At 56.6% G+C, this 19,050-nt stretch overlaps 1 protein-coding gene across 2 annotated transcripts in view; it reads left to right on the top strand.

The window, feature by feature from the left end:
* The window catches only part of endou (endonuclease, polyU-specific), a 106,613-nt gene that overhangs the window by 11,104 nt on the left and 76,459 nt on the right, over positions 1–19,050 (top strand). The window contains exons 2-3 of one of the 2 annotated variants that reach the window (XM_072486877.1): positions 7,533–7,652; positions 17,754–17,870. In XM_072486877.1, coding sequence (XP_072342978.1) covers positions 7,533–7,652; positions 17,754–17,870 — 237 coding nt within the window. Of the gene's footprint in view, positions 1–7,532; positions 7,653–17,750; positions 17,871–19,050 lie in introns of both variants that reach the window. The other variant, XM_072486875.1, reaches the window with a different exon arrangement.

The raw sequence follows: 19,050 nt of genomic DNA, 5'->3' as shown, positions 1-19,050 counted from the left end.
TCCAACCCCCCACACACACCGCTTAAACCCACCCCCACACATACCTCTCCAAAGCCCCCCCACACCTCTACAACCCCCCCAAACACACCTCTCCAACCCCCCCCCACACACATCTCCAAAACCCCCCAAAACTCTCTCCAACCCCCCCCCACACATCTCCAACCCCCCCCCACACACCTCTCCAACCCCCACACACACACCTCGCCAACCCCCCCACACACACCTCTCCAACCCCCCCACACACCTCTCCAATCCCCCACACACCTCTCAAACCCCCCCCACACACGTCTACAACTCCCCCCCCACACACATCTCCAACCCCCCCCACACATCTCCAACCCAGCCCCACACCTCTCCAACCCCCCCAGACACAACTCCAACCCCCCCCCACACCTCGCCAACCCCCCCCACACATCTCTCCAACCCCCACACACACACCTCTCCAACCCCCACACACACGTCTCCAATCCCCCCCACACACCTCTCGAACCCCCCACACACGTCTACAACTCCCCCACACGCACCTCTCCAAACCCCCCAAACACACCTCTCCAACCCCCCCCACACGCCTCCCAATCCCCCCACACACCCTCTCCAACCCCTCCCCACACACGTCTCCAACCCCCCCCCCACACACACCTCTCCAAACCCCCACACACACCTCTCAATCCCCCCACACACCTCTCCAACCCCCCCCCCACACACATCTCCAAAACCCCCCCAAAACTCTCCAACCCCCCCCACACATCTCCACCCTCCCCCACACACCTCTCCAATCCCCCCACACACCTCTCCAACTCCCCCCACACACACACTCACCACATACACACAACCCTACCATTCTCACCTCTCAACCCCCCCCCACACACCTCTCCAGCCCCCCCACACACCTCTCCAAACCCCCACACACACCTCTCCAAATCCCCCACACACCTCTCCAACCCCCCCCCCACACACACCTCTCCAACCCCCCCACACATCTCGCCAACCCCCCACACACACACCTCTCCAACCCCCCCCCACACATCTCGCCAACCCCCCACACACACCTCTCCAACCCCCACACAGACACCTCTCCAAACCCCCCACACACACCTCTCCAACCCCCCCCCACACCTCTCCAACCCCCCCACACCTCTCCACCCCCCCCACACACACCTATTCAACCCCCCCACACACCTCTCCAACCCCCCACACACATCTCCAACCCTCCCCCCACACATCTCCCACCACGCCCCACACCACTCCAACCCCCCCCCACACACCACTCCAACCCCCCCAGACACAACTCCAACCCCCCCCCACACCTCGCCAACCCCCCCGCACACATCTCCAAAACCCCCCAAACTCTCCAATCCCCCCCCCACACACTCCCAACCCCCCCCCCCCCACACACCCCCCCCCCCCACACACCTCTCCAACCCCCCCACACACCTCTCCAACCCCCACACACACACCTCTCCAACCCCCCACACACACCTCTCCAATCCCCCCACACGCCTCTCGAACCGCCCCACACAACTACAACTCCCCCCACACACACCCCCTCCCAAACCCCCCACACACACCTCTCCAACCCCCCCCACACGCCTCTGCCAATCCCCCCCCACACCTCTCCAACCCCCCCCACACACGTCTCCAACCCCCCCCACACACACCTCACCAACCCCCCACACACCTCTCCACCCCCCCCACACACCTCCAAACCCCCCAAAACTCCCAACCCCCCCCCACACATCTCCAACTCCCCTCACACACCTCTCCAATCCCCCACGCACCTCTCCAACTCCCCCCACACACACACTCACCACATACACACAACCCTACCATCCTCACCTCTTCAACCCCCCCCACACACCTCTCCAACCCCCCCACACACATCTCCAAACCCCCCCACACACACTCTCCAAAACCCTCCACACACACACCTCTCCAACCCCCCCCCACACATACACCACTCCAACCCCCCCCCACACACACCTCTCCAAACCCCCCACACACCTCTCCAACCCCCCCCCCCACACACACACCTCTCCAACACACCCCCACACACCTCTCCAACCCCCCCACACACACCTCTCCAAACCCCCCCCCACACACACCTCTCCAAATCCCCCCCCGCACACATCTCTCCAACTCCCTCACACACACACCTCTCCAACCAGCCCCACACACACCTCTCCAACCCCCCTCCCCACACACACCCTCCCCAAACCCCCCTCACACACCTCTCCAACCCCCCCTCACACACCTCTCCAACCCCCCCCACACACACACCTCCCCAAAACCCCCCTCACACACCTCTCCAAAACCCCCCCTCACACACCTCACCAACCCCCCCCCCCACACACCTCTCCAACCCCCCCAACACACACACCTCTCTAACCCCCCCCTCACACCACACACCTCTACAACCCCCCCACACACACCTCTCCAACCCCCCCTCACACACACCTCCCCAAACCCCCCCCCACACACACAACTCTCCAACCAGCCCCACATACACCAGTCCAACCCCCCCACACACACCTCTCCAAACACCCCTACACACACACACCTCTCCAAACCCCCCCCACACACACACCTCTCCAACCCCCCCCCCACACACACACACACCTCTCCACCCCCCCCCCCCACACACACACCTCTCCAACCCCCCCTCTCACACACACCTCTCCAACCAGCCCCACACACACACCTCCCCAACCCCCCCTCACACACACACCTCTCCAACCCCCCCCACACACCACCTCTCCAAAACCCCCCGCACACACCTCTCCAACTCCCCTCACACACACACCTCTCCAACCAGCCCCACACACACACCTCCCCAAACCCCCCCTCACACACTTCTCCAACCCCCCCCCCCCACACACACACCTCTCCAACCCCCCCCCCCCACAAACACCTCTCCAACCCCCCCACACACATCTCTCCAACCCCCCCCACACACACACCTCTACACCCCCCCCACACACACACGTCTCCAGCCCCCCCACACACACCTCTACAACCCCCCCCCACACACACACACCCTCCCCAACCCTCCCACACACATCTCTCCAACCCCCCCCCCACACACATCTCTCCAACCCCCCCCACACACATCTCTCCACCCCCACCCCCCCACACACACCTCTACAACCCCCCCACACACATCTCTCCAACCCCCCCACACACACACCTCCCTATCCCCCCCCTCACACATACCTCCCCAAACCCCCCCCCACACACCTCTCCAACCCCCCCCCATACACTCCTCCCCAACCCCCCCCACACACACACCTCACCAACCCTCCCTCCCACACACACCTCTCCAATCCCCCCCCACACCTCTCCAACCCCACCCCCCACACACACCTCTCCAACCGCCCCCACGCACACACCTCTTCAACCCCCCCACACACACCTCTCCAAACCCCCCCCCCCACACACACCACTCCAACCCCCCCACACGCCTCTCCAACCCCCCACACACACACCTCTACAACCCCCAACCCCACACGAACACCTCTCCAACGCCCCCACACACATCTCTCCAGCCCCCCCACACGCACCTCTCCAAACCCCCCCCACACACACCTCTCCAACCCCACCCCCACACACACCTCTCCAGACCCCCCCACACACACCTCTCCAACCCCCCCCACACACACACCTCACCCACCAACACCCCCACACACACACCTCTCCAAACCCCCCCCCCACACACAATCTCTCCAACCCCCCCCCTCACACACCTCTCCAAACCCCCCCCCACACACACACCTCCTCAACACCCCCACACACACAATCTCCCCACCCCACCACACACATGCATACACATCCCCACATATGTACACAAACGCAGCCCCACACCTCTCCAACCCCCCCCCCCACACACACCTCTCCAACACCCCCACACACACACCCCTCCCCCATACACACATCTCTACAACCCCCCCCACACACACACCACATCACACCCCCCCACAACACACACAAACTACCCAACCCCCACCCCACACTCTCCAACTCCCCCTCACACACCTCTCCAATCCCCCCACGCACCTCCCAACTCCCCCCACACACACACACACCCACATACACACAACCCTACAATCCTCACCTCCTTCAACCCCCCCCACACACCCACCACCCCCCCACACACCCACTCCAACCCACCCCACACACACCCCCACCCCCCCCCCCAACACCACCCCCACCCCCCACACACACACCTCCCAACCCCCCCACACACCCCCAACCCCCCCCCCCACACACACACCTCCCCACACCCACCCCACACCACCTCTCCAACCCCCCCCACACCACACCACTCCAACCCCCCCCCCCCCCCACACACACCTCTCCAAATCCCCCCCCCGCACACATCTCTCCACTCCCCACCACACACACACCTCTCCAACCAGCCCCACACACACCCTCTCCAACCCCCCACCCACACACACACCTCCCCAAACCCCTCCTCACACACCTCTCCAACCCCCCCTCACCACACCTCTCAACCCCCCCCCCCACACCCCCCCAAACCCCCCCTCACACACCTCTCCACACCCCCCCCTCACACACACCTCTCCAACCCCCCCCCCACACACCTCTCCAACCCCCCCAACACACCACACCTCACTAACCCCCCCCTCACACACACACCCTCTACAACCCCCCCCACACACACCTCTCCAACCCCCCCTCACACACCACCTCCCCAAACCCCCCCCCCCACACACACAACTCTCCAACCAGCCCCACATACACCAGTCCAACCCCCCACACACACCTCTCCAACACCCCTACACACACACACCTCTCCAAACCCCCCCCACAAACACACCTCTCCAACCCCCCCCCCCACACACACCTCTCCACCCCCCCCACACACACACCTCTCCAACCCCCCCTCACACAAACACCTCTCCAACCAGCCCCACACACACACCTCCCCAACCCCCCCTCACACACACACCTCTCCAACCCCCCCACACACACCTCTCCAACCCCCCCCCCACACCACACACCTCTACACCCCCCCCACCCCCCACACACACCTCTCCAACCCTCCCACACACATTTCTCCAACCCCCCCCCACACACACCTCTCCAACCCTCCCACACACATCTCTCCAACCCCCACCCCCCACACACACACCTCTTCACCCCCCACACACATCTCTCCAACCCCCCCACACACACACCTCCCTATCCCCCCCTCACACATACCTCCCCAAACCCCCCCCACACACCTCTCCAACCCCCCCCATACACTCCTCCCCAACCCCCCCACACACACACCTCACCAACCCTCCCTCCCACACACACCTCTCCAATCCCCCCCCACACCTCTCCAACCCCCACCCCCCACACACACCTCTCAACCGCCCCACGCACACACCTCTTCAACCCCCCCACACACACCTCTCCAAACCCCCCCCACACACACCTCTCCAACCCCCCCACACACCTCTCCAACCCCCCACACACACACCTCTGCAACCCCCCCCACACGCACACCTCTCCAACCCCCCACACACATCTCTCCAGCCCCCCCACACGCACCTCTCCAACCCCCCCCCACACACCTCTCCAACCCCCCACACACACACCTCTGCAACCCCCCCCCCCCCACACACACCTCTCCAACCCCCCCACACACATCTCTCCAGCCCCCCCACACGCACCTCTCCAAATCCCCCCCACACACACAACTCTCCAACCCCCCCCCACACACACCTCTCCAGACCCCCCCACACACACCTCTCCAACCCCCCCCCACACACACACCTCTCCAAACTCCCCCACACACACACCTCTCCAAACCCCCCCCCCACACACACACCTCTCCAAACCCCCCCCTCACACACCTCTCCAAACCCCCCCCACACACACACCTCCTCAACACCCCCCACACACACAATCTCCCCACCCCACCACACACATGCATACACATCCCCACATACGTACACAAACGCAGCCCCACAACTCTCCAACCCCCCCCCCCCACACACACCTCTCCAACACCCCCACACACACACCCCTCCCCCATACACACATCTCTACAACCCCCCCCACACACACACCACTTCAACCCCCCCCACATACACACAAACTTTACCACACCCCCCCCACAAAAACTCATCCCCACACCTCTCAAACCCCCACCCCCCCCCACCCACTCTTCTCCAACCTCCCCCGTACACACACACCTCTCCAGCCTCCCCGTACACACACACCTCTCTCCAACCACACCCTCACACACATACAGCTTCCCCCACATGTATCCAACCTCCCACATAGACACAACTCTTCAAGCCACCCCCAGATACACACAAACCTCGCCAACTCACTTTCCCTCTCACACACACCTCTCCAACCACCCCCACACACCTCTCTCCAACCACACCCCCACACATATATACCTCCCCCACATCTGTCCAACACCCCCCAATAACACACACCTCTCCAACACCGCCCCCCCCCACACACGCAGCAGCCCACACCTCTCCAACCACCCCCACACACCTCTCTCCAACCCCTCCCCCACACATATATACCTCCCCCAACATCTATCCAACACCCCCCAATAACACACACCTCTTCAACCCCCCCCCCCCACAGACACACAAACTTTACAACCCCCACCTCTCCAACCCCCCACACCCATACACACACCCCCGCCCCCAAACATTCCCCCCCCATGGCCCACCCCCCCCACCCCCATACATTCCCCCTCCGTGCCCCACCCCCCCACACACACGCTGACCCCCATGCCTCTCTAACCACCCCCCACACACCTGTCTCCACCCCCTCCCCCACACACATACACCTTCCCGCACATCTATCCAACATGGACACATGTCTCTCCAACATCCCTCCACATACCTGCACCCCACACACCTCTCCAACCCCTCGTACACCACACACCTCCACACTCCTCCACCCCACGGACACAGCTCTCCAAACCCCCACACCCATACACACCCACCCACTCCCACACCCCTCCACCCCCACCCCCTACCCCCACACACCCCCTCACCCCTCCACATCCCTCCCCTCACCCCCACTCTTCTCCCAACCCCACACCCCACACCTCTTCCAACCCCCCCCAAACACACACACGCACACCTCCCCAACCTTCCCCCACCCCACACAACCCACACCTTTCCCCCATCCCTCCACAAACCCCTCCAACTGTCCCACACACATTCCCCTCTGTGCACATCGGACCCACGACCAACTGCCCCACACTCCTCCCAGCACCCCACAATTCTCTCCCACCTCTCCACACACATCGTCTTGCCCCTAACACACTCCACCACACAGTCCCACCCTCCACCCTCCCCCACACCCCCTGTGTTCTCTGTCTCCTGCAGCAGTGTCTAGCTGTGATATCTAGCCTCATGTATGGTGATGAATTTGCAATTTACTTGGTCCCCATGGAACCAGAACCAGTGAGATGCTGGTTTGTTCAGGAGCTGGGAGCAGAAATAGAAGAGAGATTTCATCATTGTATTAATGTCTACCCTTACTTCCAGGAAACAAGGACTCGTGCACCAGTCGCTGTGGGGAACATGTCAACCACAATTACAACTGTCAGTGCAACAGTGCATGCGTGAGACACGGAGACTGCTGCTCCGATTACAATCTCTGTCAATGTATGTATATATGATGATATTCTAAAAACTAACAGGATGTTCAACTTCTCAGATACTGATACGGGGAGCAGTAATAGTGACTACAACTCTCTCCCTGAGGCTAAACATTATTATTTAAACTAATGCTGCAGGGGGATGGGAACCAATGCAGGAAGTCAGAGGGTAGTAAAGAGAGGCAGAGAAACGGATTGAACTGTGTTTATTTCAATGCAAGAGGCCTAATGGGCAAGGCAGATGAACTCAGGGCATGGATAGGTGATGTACCATCAGTGACTACGTGACGAATGGTGAACTATTGTGGCTTTATTGTGCTAGATGTTAAGCCTCCTGCAGCTGAACCCAAGAATGGGGGCAGTGCAGGAGAGCATACACTTTTATGCAGAGCCTGCTGGGTGGGGCCAGTAGGCCGGGATTTACTGCAATAACTGGAGTACAATGGCAGTGTACCGTAATACATGTAATGTATGATCAGTGGTTTACCACATTCACCCCCTGTTTAAAAAAGAGTCCAGCGGGGGTGAAGCGAAGTTACAGGTCGAGTCTGTCGAGGGCTTTGACCTTCTGCCGCGATCGCCGCAACCCGGCTGTGGTGTGGGCGCCGATGTGGTTTCCTGCGATTCCGGGAGTGTGTTGTCCTCTCCTTCTTCACCCAGTAGTGAAGCCGGTGGGGGGACGGGCGCTGCCGGGGCAGGGGTGGCAGTGATAGTTTCTGGTGGGGGGGGGGAAACGGCACAGGGGCGGGGGTGGCGGCCAGAGGGGAAGGAGACGGTACCAGGTCGGGGGGCGGTGGTGATGGTAGATGGGGAACCAGTGCGTGCCAGGTCCCGGAGGGAGACTGTGCCCTGCCGCCCGTCGTGGTGTGCCACGTAGGCGTACTGTGGGTTTGCATGGAGGAGGAGGACTTTTTCGACGAGGGGGTCTGATTTATGACTCCTCGCATGCTTCCGGAGGAGGACGGGCCCAGGAACTGTCAGCCAGGTCGGGAGAGAGACCCCGGAGGTGGAATTCCTCGGGAAGGCAAACACACGTTCGTGAGGGGTCTCATTGGCAGCAGTGCACAAGAGCGATCGAATGGAATGGAGCGCATCGGGGAGAACCTCCTGCCAGCGGGAGACTGGGAGACACCTAGACCGAAGGGCCAGCAGGACGGCCTTCCAGACTGTCACGTTCTCCCTCTCCACCTGTCCGTGGGGGTTGTAGCTGGTCGTCCTGCTCGAGGCGATGCCTTTGCTGAGCAGGAACTGACGCAACTCATCACTCCTGAAGGAGGATCCCCGATCACTGTGGGGGTAGGTGGGGAAACCGACAAAGTGAAGAGACTGTGTAGGGCCTTGATGACATTGGCAGATGTCATGTCAGGGCATGCGATGGCGAATGGGAAACGGAAGTACTCATCAATGATGTTGGGGAAATACACATTGCGGTCAGTGGAGGGGAGGGGCCCTTTGCAATCGATGCTGAGGCGCTCAAAGGGGCGGGAGGCCTTCACCAGATGTGCTCTGTCCGGCCAGTAGAAGTGCGATTTGCACTCCGCGCAGACCTGGCAGTCCCTGGTCACGGTCCTGACCTCCTCGATGGAGTAAGGCAGGTTGCGGGCCTTGATAAAGTGGAAGAGCCATGTGACCCCCGGGTGACAGAGGTCGTTGTGGAGAGTCTGAAGTCGGTCTACTTGTGCGCTGGCACATGTACCACGGGACAGGGCATCTGGGGGCTCATTGAGCTTCCCAGGGCGATGCAAGATCTCTCAGTTATAGGTGGAGAGTTCGATCCTCCACCTCAAGATCTTGTCGTTCTTTTTTTTAAAATATATTTTTATTAACGTTTTCGAACACAATTTTTCCTCCTTACAAATCAACAAAAATGGTAACATGATAACTGATAGATAACATTGTTAAAATAAAATAGTGAACTAACAAAATAACACGAAATAGTGCTCCCCCCCGCCCCCTCACCCCATCTAGAATGCAAACAATTCACCATCCCCCCCCACCCCCCCCCCACCGCCTCTGGGCTGCTGCTGCTGGCTATCTATTTTCCCCCTAACGTTCCGCTAGATAGTCGAGGAACGGTTGCCACCGCCTGGTGAACCCTTGAGCCGATCCTCTCAACGCAAACTTCATCCGCTCCAGTTTTATGAACCCCGCCATGTCGTTTATCCAGGCCTCTACGCCGGGGGATTTTGCCTCCTTACACATGAGTAAAATCCTACGCCGGGCTACTAGGGACGCAAAGGCCAGAATATCGGCCTCTTTCGCCTCCTGCACTCCCGGCTCATCCACTACCCCAAATATAGCCAACCCCCAGCTTGGCTTGACCCGGACCTTCACCACCTTCGAGATCACTCCCGCCACTCCCCTCCAATACCCCTCCAGTACCGGACACGACCAAAACATATGTGTGTGGTTCGCCGGGCTTACCCCGCACCTCCCGCATTTGTCCTCTACTCCGAAGAACCTGCTCAACCTCGCTCCCGTTATGTGTGTTCTATGTAGCACCTTAAATTGGACCAGGCTAAGCCTGGCACATGAGGAAGAGGAATTTACCCTACTTAGGGCATCAGCCCACAAACCCTCCTCAATCTCCTCCCCGAGCTCTTCTTCCCATTTTCCCTTCAGTTCTTCTACCAGCTCCTCCCCCTCTTCTCTCATCTCCCGGTATATTTTGGACACTTTGCCCTCCCCGACCCACACCCCCGAAAGCACCCTGTCCTGGATCCCTTGTGTCGGGAGCAGCGGAAATTCCCTCACCTGTTGTCTCGTGAACGCTTTCACCTGCATATACCTAAAGATATTCCCCGGGGGCCGCTCATACTTTTCCTCTAGCGCTCCCAAGCTCGCAAACGTCCCATCTATAAATAAGTCTCCCACTCTCCTAATTCCTGCCCGGTGCCTCCGTCCAACCTCCCTGGGGCAAACCTATGGTTGTTCCTGATCGGGGACCACACCGAGGCTCCCAACACACCCCTCTGTCGCCTCCATTGCCCCCAGATACTTACTGTTGCCGCCACCACTGGGTTCGTGGTAAACCTTTTCAGGGAGAGCGGTAGTGGCGCCGTCACCAGCGCTTTTAAGCTTGTTCCTTTGCAGGACGCCATCTCCAGCCTTTTCCACGCCGCCCCCTCTCCCTCTATCATCCACTTACGGATCATCGCCACGTTGGCAGCCCAGTAGTAGTCGCCCAAATTTGGCAACGCCAGTCCCCCTCTGTCCCTGCTATGTTGCAGGAACCCCCTCCTTACCCTCGGGGCCTTCCCTGCCTACACGAAGCTCATGATGTCCTATCTATTTTTTTGAAAAAGGCCTTAGTGATCAGTATAGGGAGACATTGAAACACAAATAGGAACCTCGGGAGGACCATCATCTTAATCGCCTGCACTCTGCCCACCAGTGACAGCGGCTGCATATCCCACCTTTTGAAATCCTCTTCCATTTGCTCCACCAGCCGAGTCAGATTGAGTCTGTGTAAGGTTCCCAAGCTCCTGGCTATCTGAATCCCCAGGTATCGGAAGTTTCTTTCCACTCTCCTTAGCGGCAGGCCATCTATCCCTCTACTCTGGTCCCCAGGGTGTATCACGAAAAGCTCACTCTTTCCCATGTTAAGCCTATATCCCGAGAAATCTCCAAACTCCCTCAATATCTGCATAACCTCTATCATCCCCCCCACTGGATCCGCCACATGTAGCAGTAGGTCATCTGCATAGAGTGACACTTGGTGTTCCTCTCCCCCTCTAACCACCCCTCTCCATTTCCTGGAGTCTCTCAGCGCTATGGCCAGTGGTTCAATTGCCAGCGCGAGCAGTAATGGGGACAGCGGGCATCCCTGTCTTGTTCCCCTATGTAGTCGTAAATACTCCGTCCTTTGCCGATTTGTGACTAAACTTGCCATTGGGGCCCCATAGAGGAGTTTAACCCAGCTGACAAACCCCTTCCCGAACCCGAACCTCCTCAGCACCTCCCATTGATACTCCCACTCTACCCTATCAAATGCCTTCTCTGCATCCATTGCCGCCACTATCTCTACCTCCACCTCTGCTGGGGGCATCATTATCACCCCCAATAGCTGTCACACGTTGACATTCAATTGTCTCCCCTTTACGAACCCTGTCTGATCTTCGTGCACCACCCCTGGGACACAATCCTCTATCCTCATTGTCAGCACTTTTGCCAGCAACTTGGCGTCCACATTTAGGAGTGAGATAGGCCTATAATCTCGCTTCAGGATTAGTGATATCGTCGCCTCCGACATTGTCGGGTGTAGGGTCCCCCCTTCTCTGGCCTCGTTAAAGGTTCTTACCAGCAGCGGGGCCAACAAGTCCACATATTTCCTATAAAATTCCACCGGGAACCCGTCAGGTCCCGGGGCCTTAGATCTTGTCGTTCTTAATCTTGCCCCACTGTGTGTTACTAAACATTAAGGCAACCGACCGTTGGTCAGTGAGGAGAGTGAATCGCCTGCCGGCCAGGTAATGCCTCCAATGTCACACAGCTTCCACAATGGCTTGGGCTTCCTTTTCGACGTAGGAGTGACGAATTTCGGAGGCATGGAGGGTACGGGAGAAGAAAGCCACGGGTCTGGCCACCTGGTTGAGGGTGGCGGCCAGAGCCACGCCCGATGTGTCGCTCTCCATCTGAAATGGGAGGGACTCGTCGACCGCGTGCATCGTGGCTTTGGCGATGTCCGCCTTGATGTGGTTGAAGGCCCGGCGGGCCTCAGCCGTCATGGGGAAAATGGTGGACTTGTTGAGTGGGCGGGCCTTGTCCGCATTATTAGGGACCCACTGGGCATAATATGAGAAGAATCCCAGGCATCGTTTCAGAGCCTTGGGACAGTGAGGGAGGGGGTGTTCCAGGAAGTGGCGCATGCGGTCGGGGCCGGGCCCTCGGACTCCATTTTCCACAACGTAGCCAAGAATGGCTAGGCGAGTTGTGCGGAAAACGCATTCCTCCTTATTATAGGTAAGGTTAAGGAGTTTAGCGGTGTCGAGGAATTTCTGGAGATTCGCGTTGTGGTCCTGCTGGTCGTGGCCGCAGATGGTGACATTATCCAGATACGGGAACGTGGCCTGCTGCCCGTACTGGTCAACTATTCGGTCCATCTCTCGCTGGAAGACCGAGACCCCATTTGATTTCCTTAGGAAATGGTAGCGGCGGCCATTTGCTTCGAATGCAGTGTATTGGCGATCCTCTGGGCGGATGGGGAGCTGGTGGTCCGCAGATTTCAAGTCAACAGTGGAGAAGACTCGATACTGCGCAATCTGGTTGACCATGTCAGATATGCGGGGAAGGGGGTACGCATCGAGCTGCGTGTACCGGTTGATCATCTGACTGTAGTCGATGACCATCCGGTGCTTCTCCCCAGTTTTAACGACCACCACTTGAGCTCTCCAGGGTCTGATACTGGCCTCAATGACCCCCTCCCGCAGAAGTCGTTGGACCTCCGACCTGATAAAGGTCCTGACCTGGGCACAGTACCGTCTGCTCCTCGTGGCGAAGGGCTTACAGTCTGGGGTGAGGTTCGCGAAGAGCGAGGGTGGATCGACCTTAATGGTCGCGAGGCCACAGACAGTGAGGGGCGGGCAGGGGTCCGCCGAACTTTAGGGTAAGGCTCTGGAGGTGGCACTGGAAATCGAGACCCAGTAACAGGGCAACGCAGAGATGCGGGAGGACGTAGAATCTGATGTTACTGTACTCTACGCCCTGTACCGAGAGGGTCGTGACGCAGTACCCCCGGATCTGTACGGAATGGGATCCGGAGGTCACGGGGAGAACCGGGAGGGAGCAGCGCCTTACCGTAGCTGGGTGTATGAAACGCTCCATGCTCCCGGAATCGAAGAGGCAGGTCGTCTCGTGCCCGTTGATCCGTACGGTCGTTGTAGCGGTTGCGAGGTTGCGAGGCCGAGACTGGTCGAGGGTGATGGAGGCGAGCTGCGGAAGGTGGTGGGAGGGCCGGTCGGCGGTGGCGGCGGTATCAGCGGCCAGCGTACAGCCAGGTGAGCAACATATGGCCAGGGTCCTGGTGTGTGTTCCAAGATGGTGCCGAAGATGGCGGCACCCACGGGGCGCACAAGGCGGGCGACATCCAAGATGGTGACTCCCACGGGCCACACATGGCGGGCGGCGGCGAAGATGTCGGCGCCCCTGGATCGCACATGGGGGGTGTTGCGGTAGCGATGCTGGGCCTAGAAACGGCAGCGACCGATCGGGCCTGGCAAACGGTGACGAAGTGACCCTTCTTGCCACACCCGTTGCAGGTTGTGCTCTGTGCTGGGCAGCGTTGTCTGGGGTGCTTGTTCTGGCTGCAAAAGTAGCATTTGGGGCCTCCGGAGTTAGCCGGCTGCCACGCGGCACAGGCGTGTGGTGCACCCGGGTTGGATGATGGCGGGGCCCATGACGCCCGCGAGGGTGCCGCGCGATCGGAGGTGTAGGACTCCAGGTTGCGGGAGGCCACTTCTAAGGAGTTCGCGAGCTGTACTGTCTCTGTGAGGCCGAGTGTAGCCCCTTCTAATAAGCGCTGGTAGACGTAGTTGGACTTAATGCCCGCGACATAGGCGTCTCTGATTAGCAGCTCCGTGTGTTGGACTGCTGACACCACCTGGCAACTACAGTTTCTGCCAAGTATCCACAAGGCACGCAGGAAATCATCCTGAGACTCCCCCGGGAGTTGCCGTCTCGTGGCCAGGAGGTGCCTGGCGAACACCTAATTTGCAGTCCTGATATACTGTCCTTTCAGTAGTTCTATCTATCGCCTCCGTGTAGGTGGGAATCTTGGATTCCAATTACTCCAGCCTCACTTACTATTTTAAGTGAGATGCACAGTCAGATAGAAATACAGGCAAAAAACAGTGATACAAGCAAATAGATAACAAGTGACACTAAGTGGCATGAAGGCAGATAGACACAGTGAAGTACCTTTGAGAGGAAGACTTGTGGGCTCACCCGTGCGTAGAGTAGTTGGAGCTTCTGTGGGTCTTACAGAGATTACAGATAGCTGCCGGAAAAATAGGGTGGTGATAGTAGGGGGCTTTAACTTTGCCAACATTAACTGGGACAGCCATAGCTCTAGGGATTTAGTTGGAGAGAAATTTGTCGAGTGTATTCAGGAAGAATTCCTCATTCAATATGTGGATGGCCCGACCAGAGAGGGGGCAAAACTTGACCTCCTCTTGGGGAATAAGGCAGGGCAGGTGACGGAAGTGTTAGTGAGAGATCACTTTGGGATCAGTGACCATAATTCTATTAGTTTTAAGATAGCTATGGAGAATGATAGTTCTGGCTCAAAACTTAACAGTTTAAATTGGGGCAAGGGCAATTTCGAGGGTATTAGGCAGGAACTTATAAAAGTTGATTGGGGGTGCCTATTTGCAGGCAAGGGCGCAGATGGTAAGTGGGAATCTTTCAAAAAGATGTTATCTAGGGTTCAAGGTGAGCACATTCCTCTTAGAGTGAAGGGTAAGGCTCGTAGACACAGGGAACCCTGGATGACTCAGGATATTGAGGCCATGGTCAAAAGGGAGAAGGAGGCATATGACATGCATAGGCAGCTGGGATCAAATAGATCCCTTGAAGAGTATAGGGCTTGTCGGAGTAGAGTTAAGAGAGAAATCAGGAGTGCAAAAAGGGGACATGAGATTGTCTTAGCAGATAAGGCAAAGGAAAATCCAAGGAGCTTTTACAGATACATAAAGGGTAAAAGGGTGACTAGGGAGAGGGTAGGACCTCTTAAGAATAAACAAGGTCATCTATGTGCAGATCCACAAGGGATGGGAGAGGTCCTAAATGAATATTTCTCGTCAGTTTACTGTTGAGAAAGGCACGAATGTTCGGGAAATTGGGGAAATAAAAAGTGATGTCTTGAGGTGTGTACATATTACAGGGGAGGAGGTGCTGGAGGTATTAAAGCGCATCAAGATAAATAAATCCCCGGGACCTGATGAAATGTATCCCAGGACATTGTGGGAGGCGAGGGAGGAAATTTCCAGCCCCCTAGCTGAGATATTTGAATCATCGACAGCCACAGGAGAGGTGCCTGAAGATTGGAGGATAGCAAATGTTGTGCCCTTGTTTAAGTAGGGCTGGAGGGATAAGCCTGGGAACTACAGACTGGTTAGTCTTACTTCTGTAGTGGGTAAATTGTTAGAAGGTATTCTGAGGGACAGGTTCTACAGGCATTTAGATAGGCAAAGGCTAATTAGGGAAAGTCAGTATGGCTTTGTGAGGGGAAAGTCATGTCTCACCAATTTGATTGAGCTTTTTGAAAGGGTAACCAAGAAGGTAGATGAGGGCAGTGCAGTCGACGTTGTCTACATGGACTTTAGCAAGGCCTTTGAAAAGGTACCGCATGGAAGGTTGTTGCAAAAGGTTAAATCTCACGGAATCCAGGGTGAGATAGCCAATTGGATACAAAATTGGCTTGGCGACCGAAGCCAAAGGGTGGTTGTGGAGGGGGCTTTTCAAACTAGAGGCCTGTGACCAGCGCTGTGTCTCGGTGCTGGGTTTATTGGTATTTGTTATATAGATTAATGATTTTGATTTGATGAGAATGTAGGAGGCATGGTTAGTAAGTTTGCAGATGACACCAAGATTGGCGGCATAGTGGATAGTGAAGAAGGTTATATATGATTGCAACAGGATCTTGACCAATTGGGCCAGTGGGCCGATAAATGTCAGATGGAGTTTAATTTGGATAAATGTGAGGTGATGCATTTTGGTCGATCAAATCAGGGCAGGACCTACTCAGTTAATGGTAGGGAGCTGGGGAGAGTTACAGAACAAAGAGGCCTAGGGGTACAGGTTCATAGCTCCTTGAAGGTGGAGTCAAAGGTGGACAGGGTGGTGAAGAAGGCATTCAGCATGCTAGGTTTTATTGGTCAGAATATTGAATACAGGAGTTGGGACGTCTTGTTGAAGTTGTACAAGACATTGGTAAGACCACACATGGAATATTGTGTTCAGTTCTGGTCACCCTATTATAGGAAGGATATTGTTAAACTAGAAAGAGTGCAGAAGAGCTTTATGGGGATGCTACCAGGACTTGATGGTCTGAGCTATAAGGAGAGGCTGGATAGGCTGGGACTTTTTTCCCTGGAGCATAGGAGCCTTAGGGGTGATCTTATAGAGGTCTATAAAATAATGAGGGGCATAGATAAGGTAGATAGTCAGCTGCTTTTCCCAAAGATAGAGGAGTCTAGAACTAGAGAGCATAGGTTTAAGGTGAGAGGGGAGAGATACAAAAGAGACCAGAGGGGAAAGTTCTCCACGCACAGAGGGTGGTGAACATCCGGAATGAGCTGCCAGAGGTAGTGGTAGAGATGGGTACAATTTGTTCCTTTAAAAAACAGTTAGTTACATGGGCAGGGTGGGTATAGAGGGATATGGGCCAAATTCAGGCAAGTAGGACTAGCTTAGTGATAGAAACTGAGTGGCGTGGACAAGCTGGGCCGAAGGGCCTGTTTCCATGCTGTAAACATCTATGGCTCTATTTCAGTTCCCATCTGACTCAGAGCCTGACCTCAGTCTTCCTGTCGCAACATTTTTCCAACAACATCAGCCGATTCTATCCCTGCCTCAACTAAGCTAAAAAACCATAGTTCATGAGCTGGATTCACCATTTTTGAGGCTAAGTGCGGAGGATCTGTGGCGTTTTACGTCAAAAAAATTGGCGCCGCGTAAAACCCCCAACTCCCACGATAAATACAGCTGGAGAATGGCCGGGATCGTGGCCGCGCATGCGCACGGCGATGACCTGCAGCAGTCCGCAGACCCGACCTGCTAGATAGTGCCCCCCCGGCCACCCCCTGGCCTCCCCCCAACATTCCCCACGGCCCTTGCGGAAGCCCAACCCCCGGTCAGCAGCACAGCTCCCGACCGACTGTGGCAGCGCTGCACACATTCTGCAGCCGCCAAGCCAGGTTCCTGACCGCTGAGACCACTCGTCAATCACGCGGTCAGGAACTCGGCTCATCGGGGGCAGAGCATAGGGGGAGGGCTTTCAGATGATGCGCTAAGGTTGCCCCAATGGCATGCCACACAATGACGCCATTTCGGAGGGAGCGCAGCATACAAAACCTGCGATTAAATGTGCTGTTTTCCATTTTTGCAGCAGATTCATCCTGCAAGGGAAGATGCAGTGAAACTTATAGTCCCAGAAATCCCTGTCACTGCAACGCAAAATGCAGCCAATACCATAACTGCTGCCAGGATTATTCCTCTCTGTGCGGGGGTAAGACTGAACTGTCATGTCTCTGTTTGATCCCCTCTTTCTCTCATTGTTCATCTTGCTGATTCCATCACTCTCTCCCTTCTCTCTGTCTCTCTCTATCTTCCTCTCTCGGTCACTCCCTCCCTTCTCTCTGTCTCTCTCTATCTTCCTCTCTCGGTCACTCCCTCCCTTCTCTCTGTCTCTCTCTATCTTCCTCTCTCGGTCACTCCCTCCCTTCTCTCTGTCTCTCTCTATCTTCCTCTCTCGGTCACTCCCTCCCTTCTCTCTGTCTCTCTCTGTCTTCCTCTCTCGGTCACTCTCTCCCTTCTCTCTGTCTCTCTCTATCTTCCTCTCTCGGTCACTCCCTCCCTTCTCTCTGTCTCTCTCTACCTTCCTCTCTCGGTCACTCCCTCCCTTCTCTCTGTCTCTCTCTGCCTTCCTCTCTCGGTCACTCCCTCCCTTCTCTCTGTCTTCCTCTGCCTGTCACTCCCTCCCTTCTCTCTGTCTCTCTCTATCTTCCTCTGCCTGTCACTCCCTCCCTTCTCTCTGTCTCTCTCTATCTTCCTCTCTTGGTCACTCCCTCCCTTCTCTCTGTCTCTCTCTATCTTCCTCTCTCGGTCACTCCCTCCCTTCTCTCTGTCTCTCTCTATCTTCCTCTCTCGGTCACTCCCTCCCTTCTCTCTGTCTCTCTCTATCTTCCTCTCTCGGTCACTCCCTCCCTTCTCTCTGTCTCTCTCTGTCTTCCTCTCTCGGTCACTCCCTCCCTTCTCTCTGTCTCTCTCTGTCTTCCTCTCTCGGTCACTCCCTCCCTTCTCTCTGTCTCTATCTGTCTTCCTCTCTCGGTCACTCCCTCCCTTCTCTCTGTCTCTATCTTCCTCTTTCTTTCACTTCCTCTGTCTCTCTTTCTCACTGTCTCTCTGCCTGAGCTTGGGAACATTGTGAACTAGGAGGAGGATAGTATAGAACTTCAATAGAACATGGACAGTTTGGGGGAGTGGGCAGACAAACAACATTTAATGCAGAAAAGTGTGAAGTGATTAATTTTCGTACAAAGGGTGAGCAGTTGGAAATGCTAATGTGTGACATAGGTGATGATCTATCGCTGATATCAGTCAGTCACGTTAGACACGAGAGAGAGAGTGAGAGACGGAGATAGAGCTTGGAACACCAATGCTCAGGTGTAATATACCTCCCCTCTAAC

The sequence above is a fragment of the Scyliorhinus torazame genome, chromosome 21 (genome assembly GCF_047496885.1).
Source record: "Scyliorhinus torazame isolate Kashiwa2021f chromosome 21, sScyTor2.1, whole genome shotgun sequence".
NCBI lineage: Eukaryota > Metazoa > Chordata > Chondrichthyes > Carcharhiniformes > Scyliorhinidae > Scyliorhinus > Scyliorhinus torazame.
Note: the sequence above shows the minus strand (reverse complement) of the source record. Positions and strands in the feature narration are given on the sequence as shown.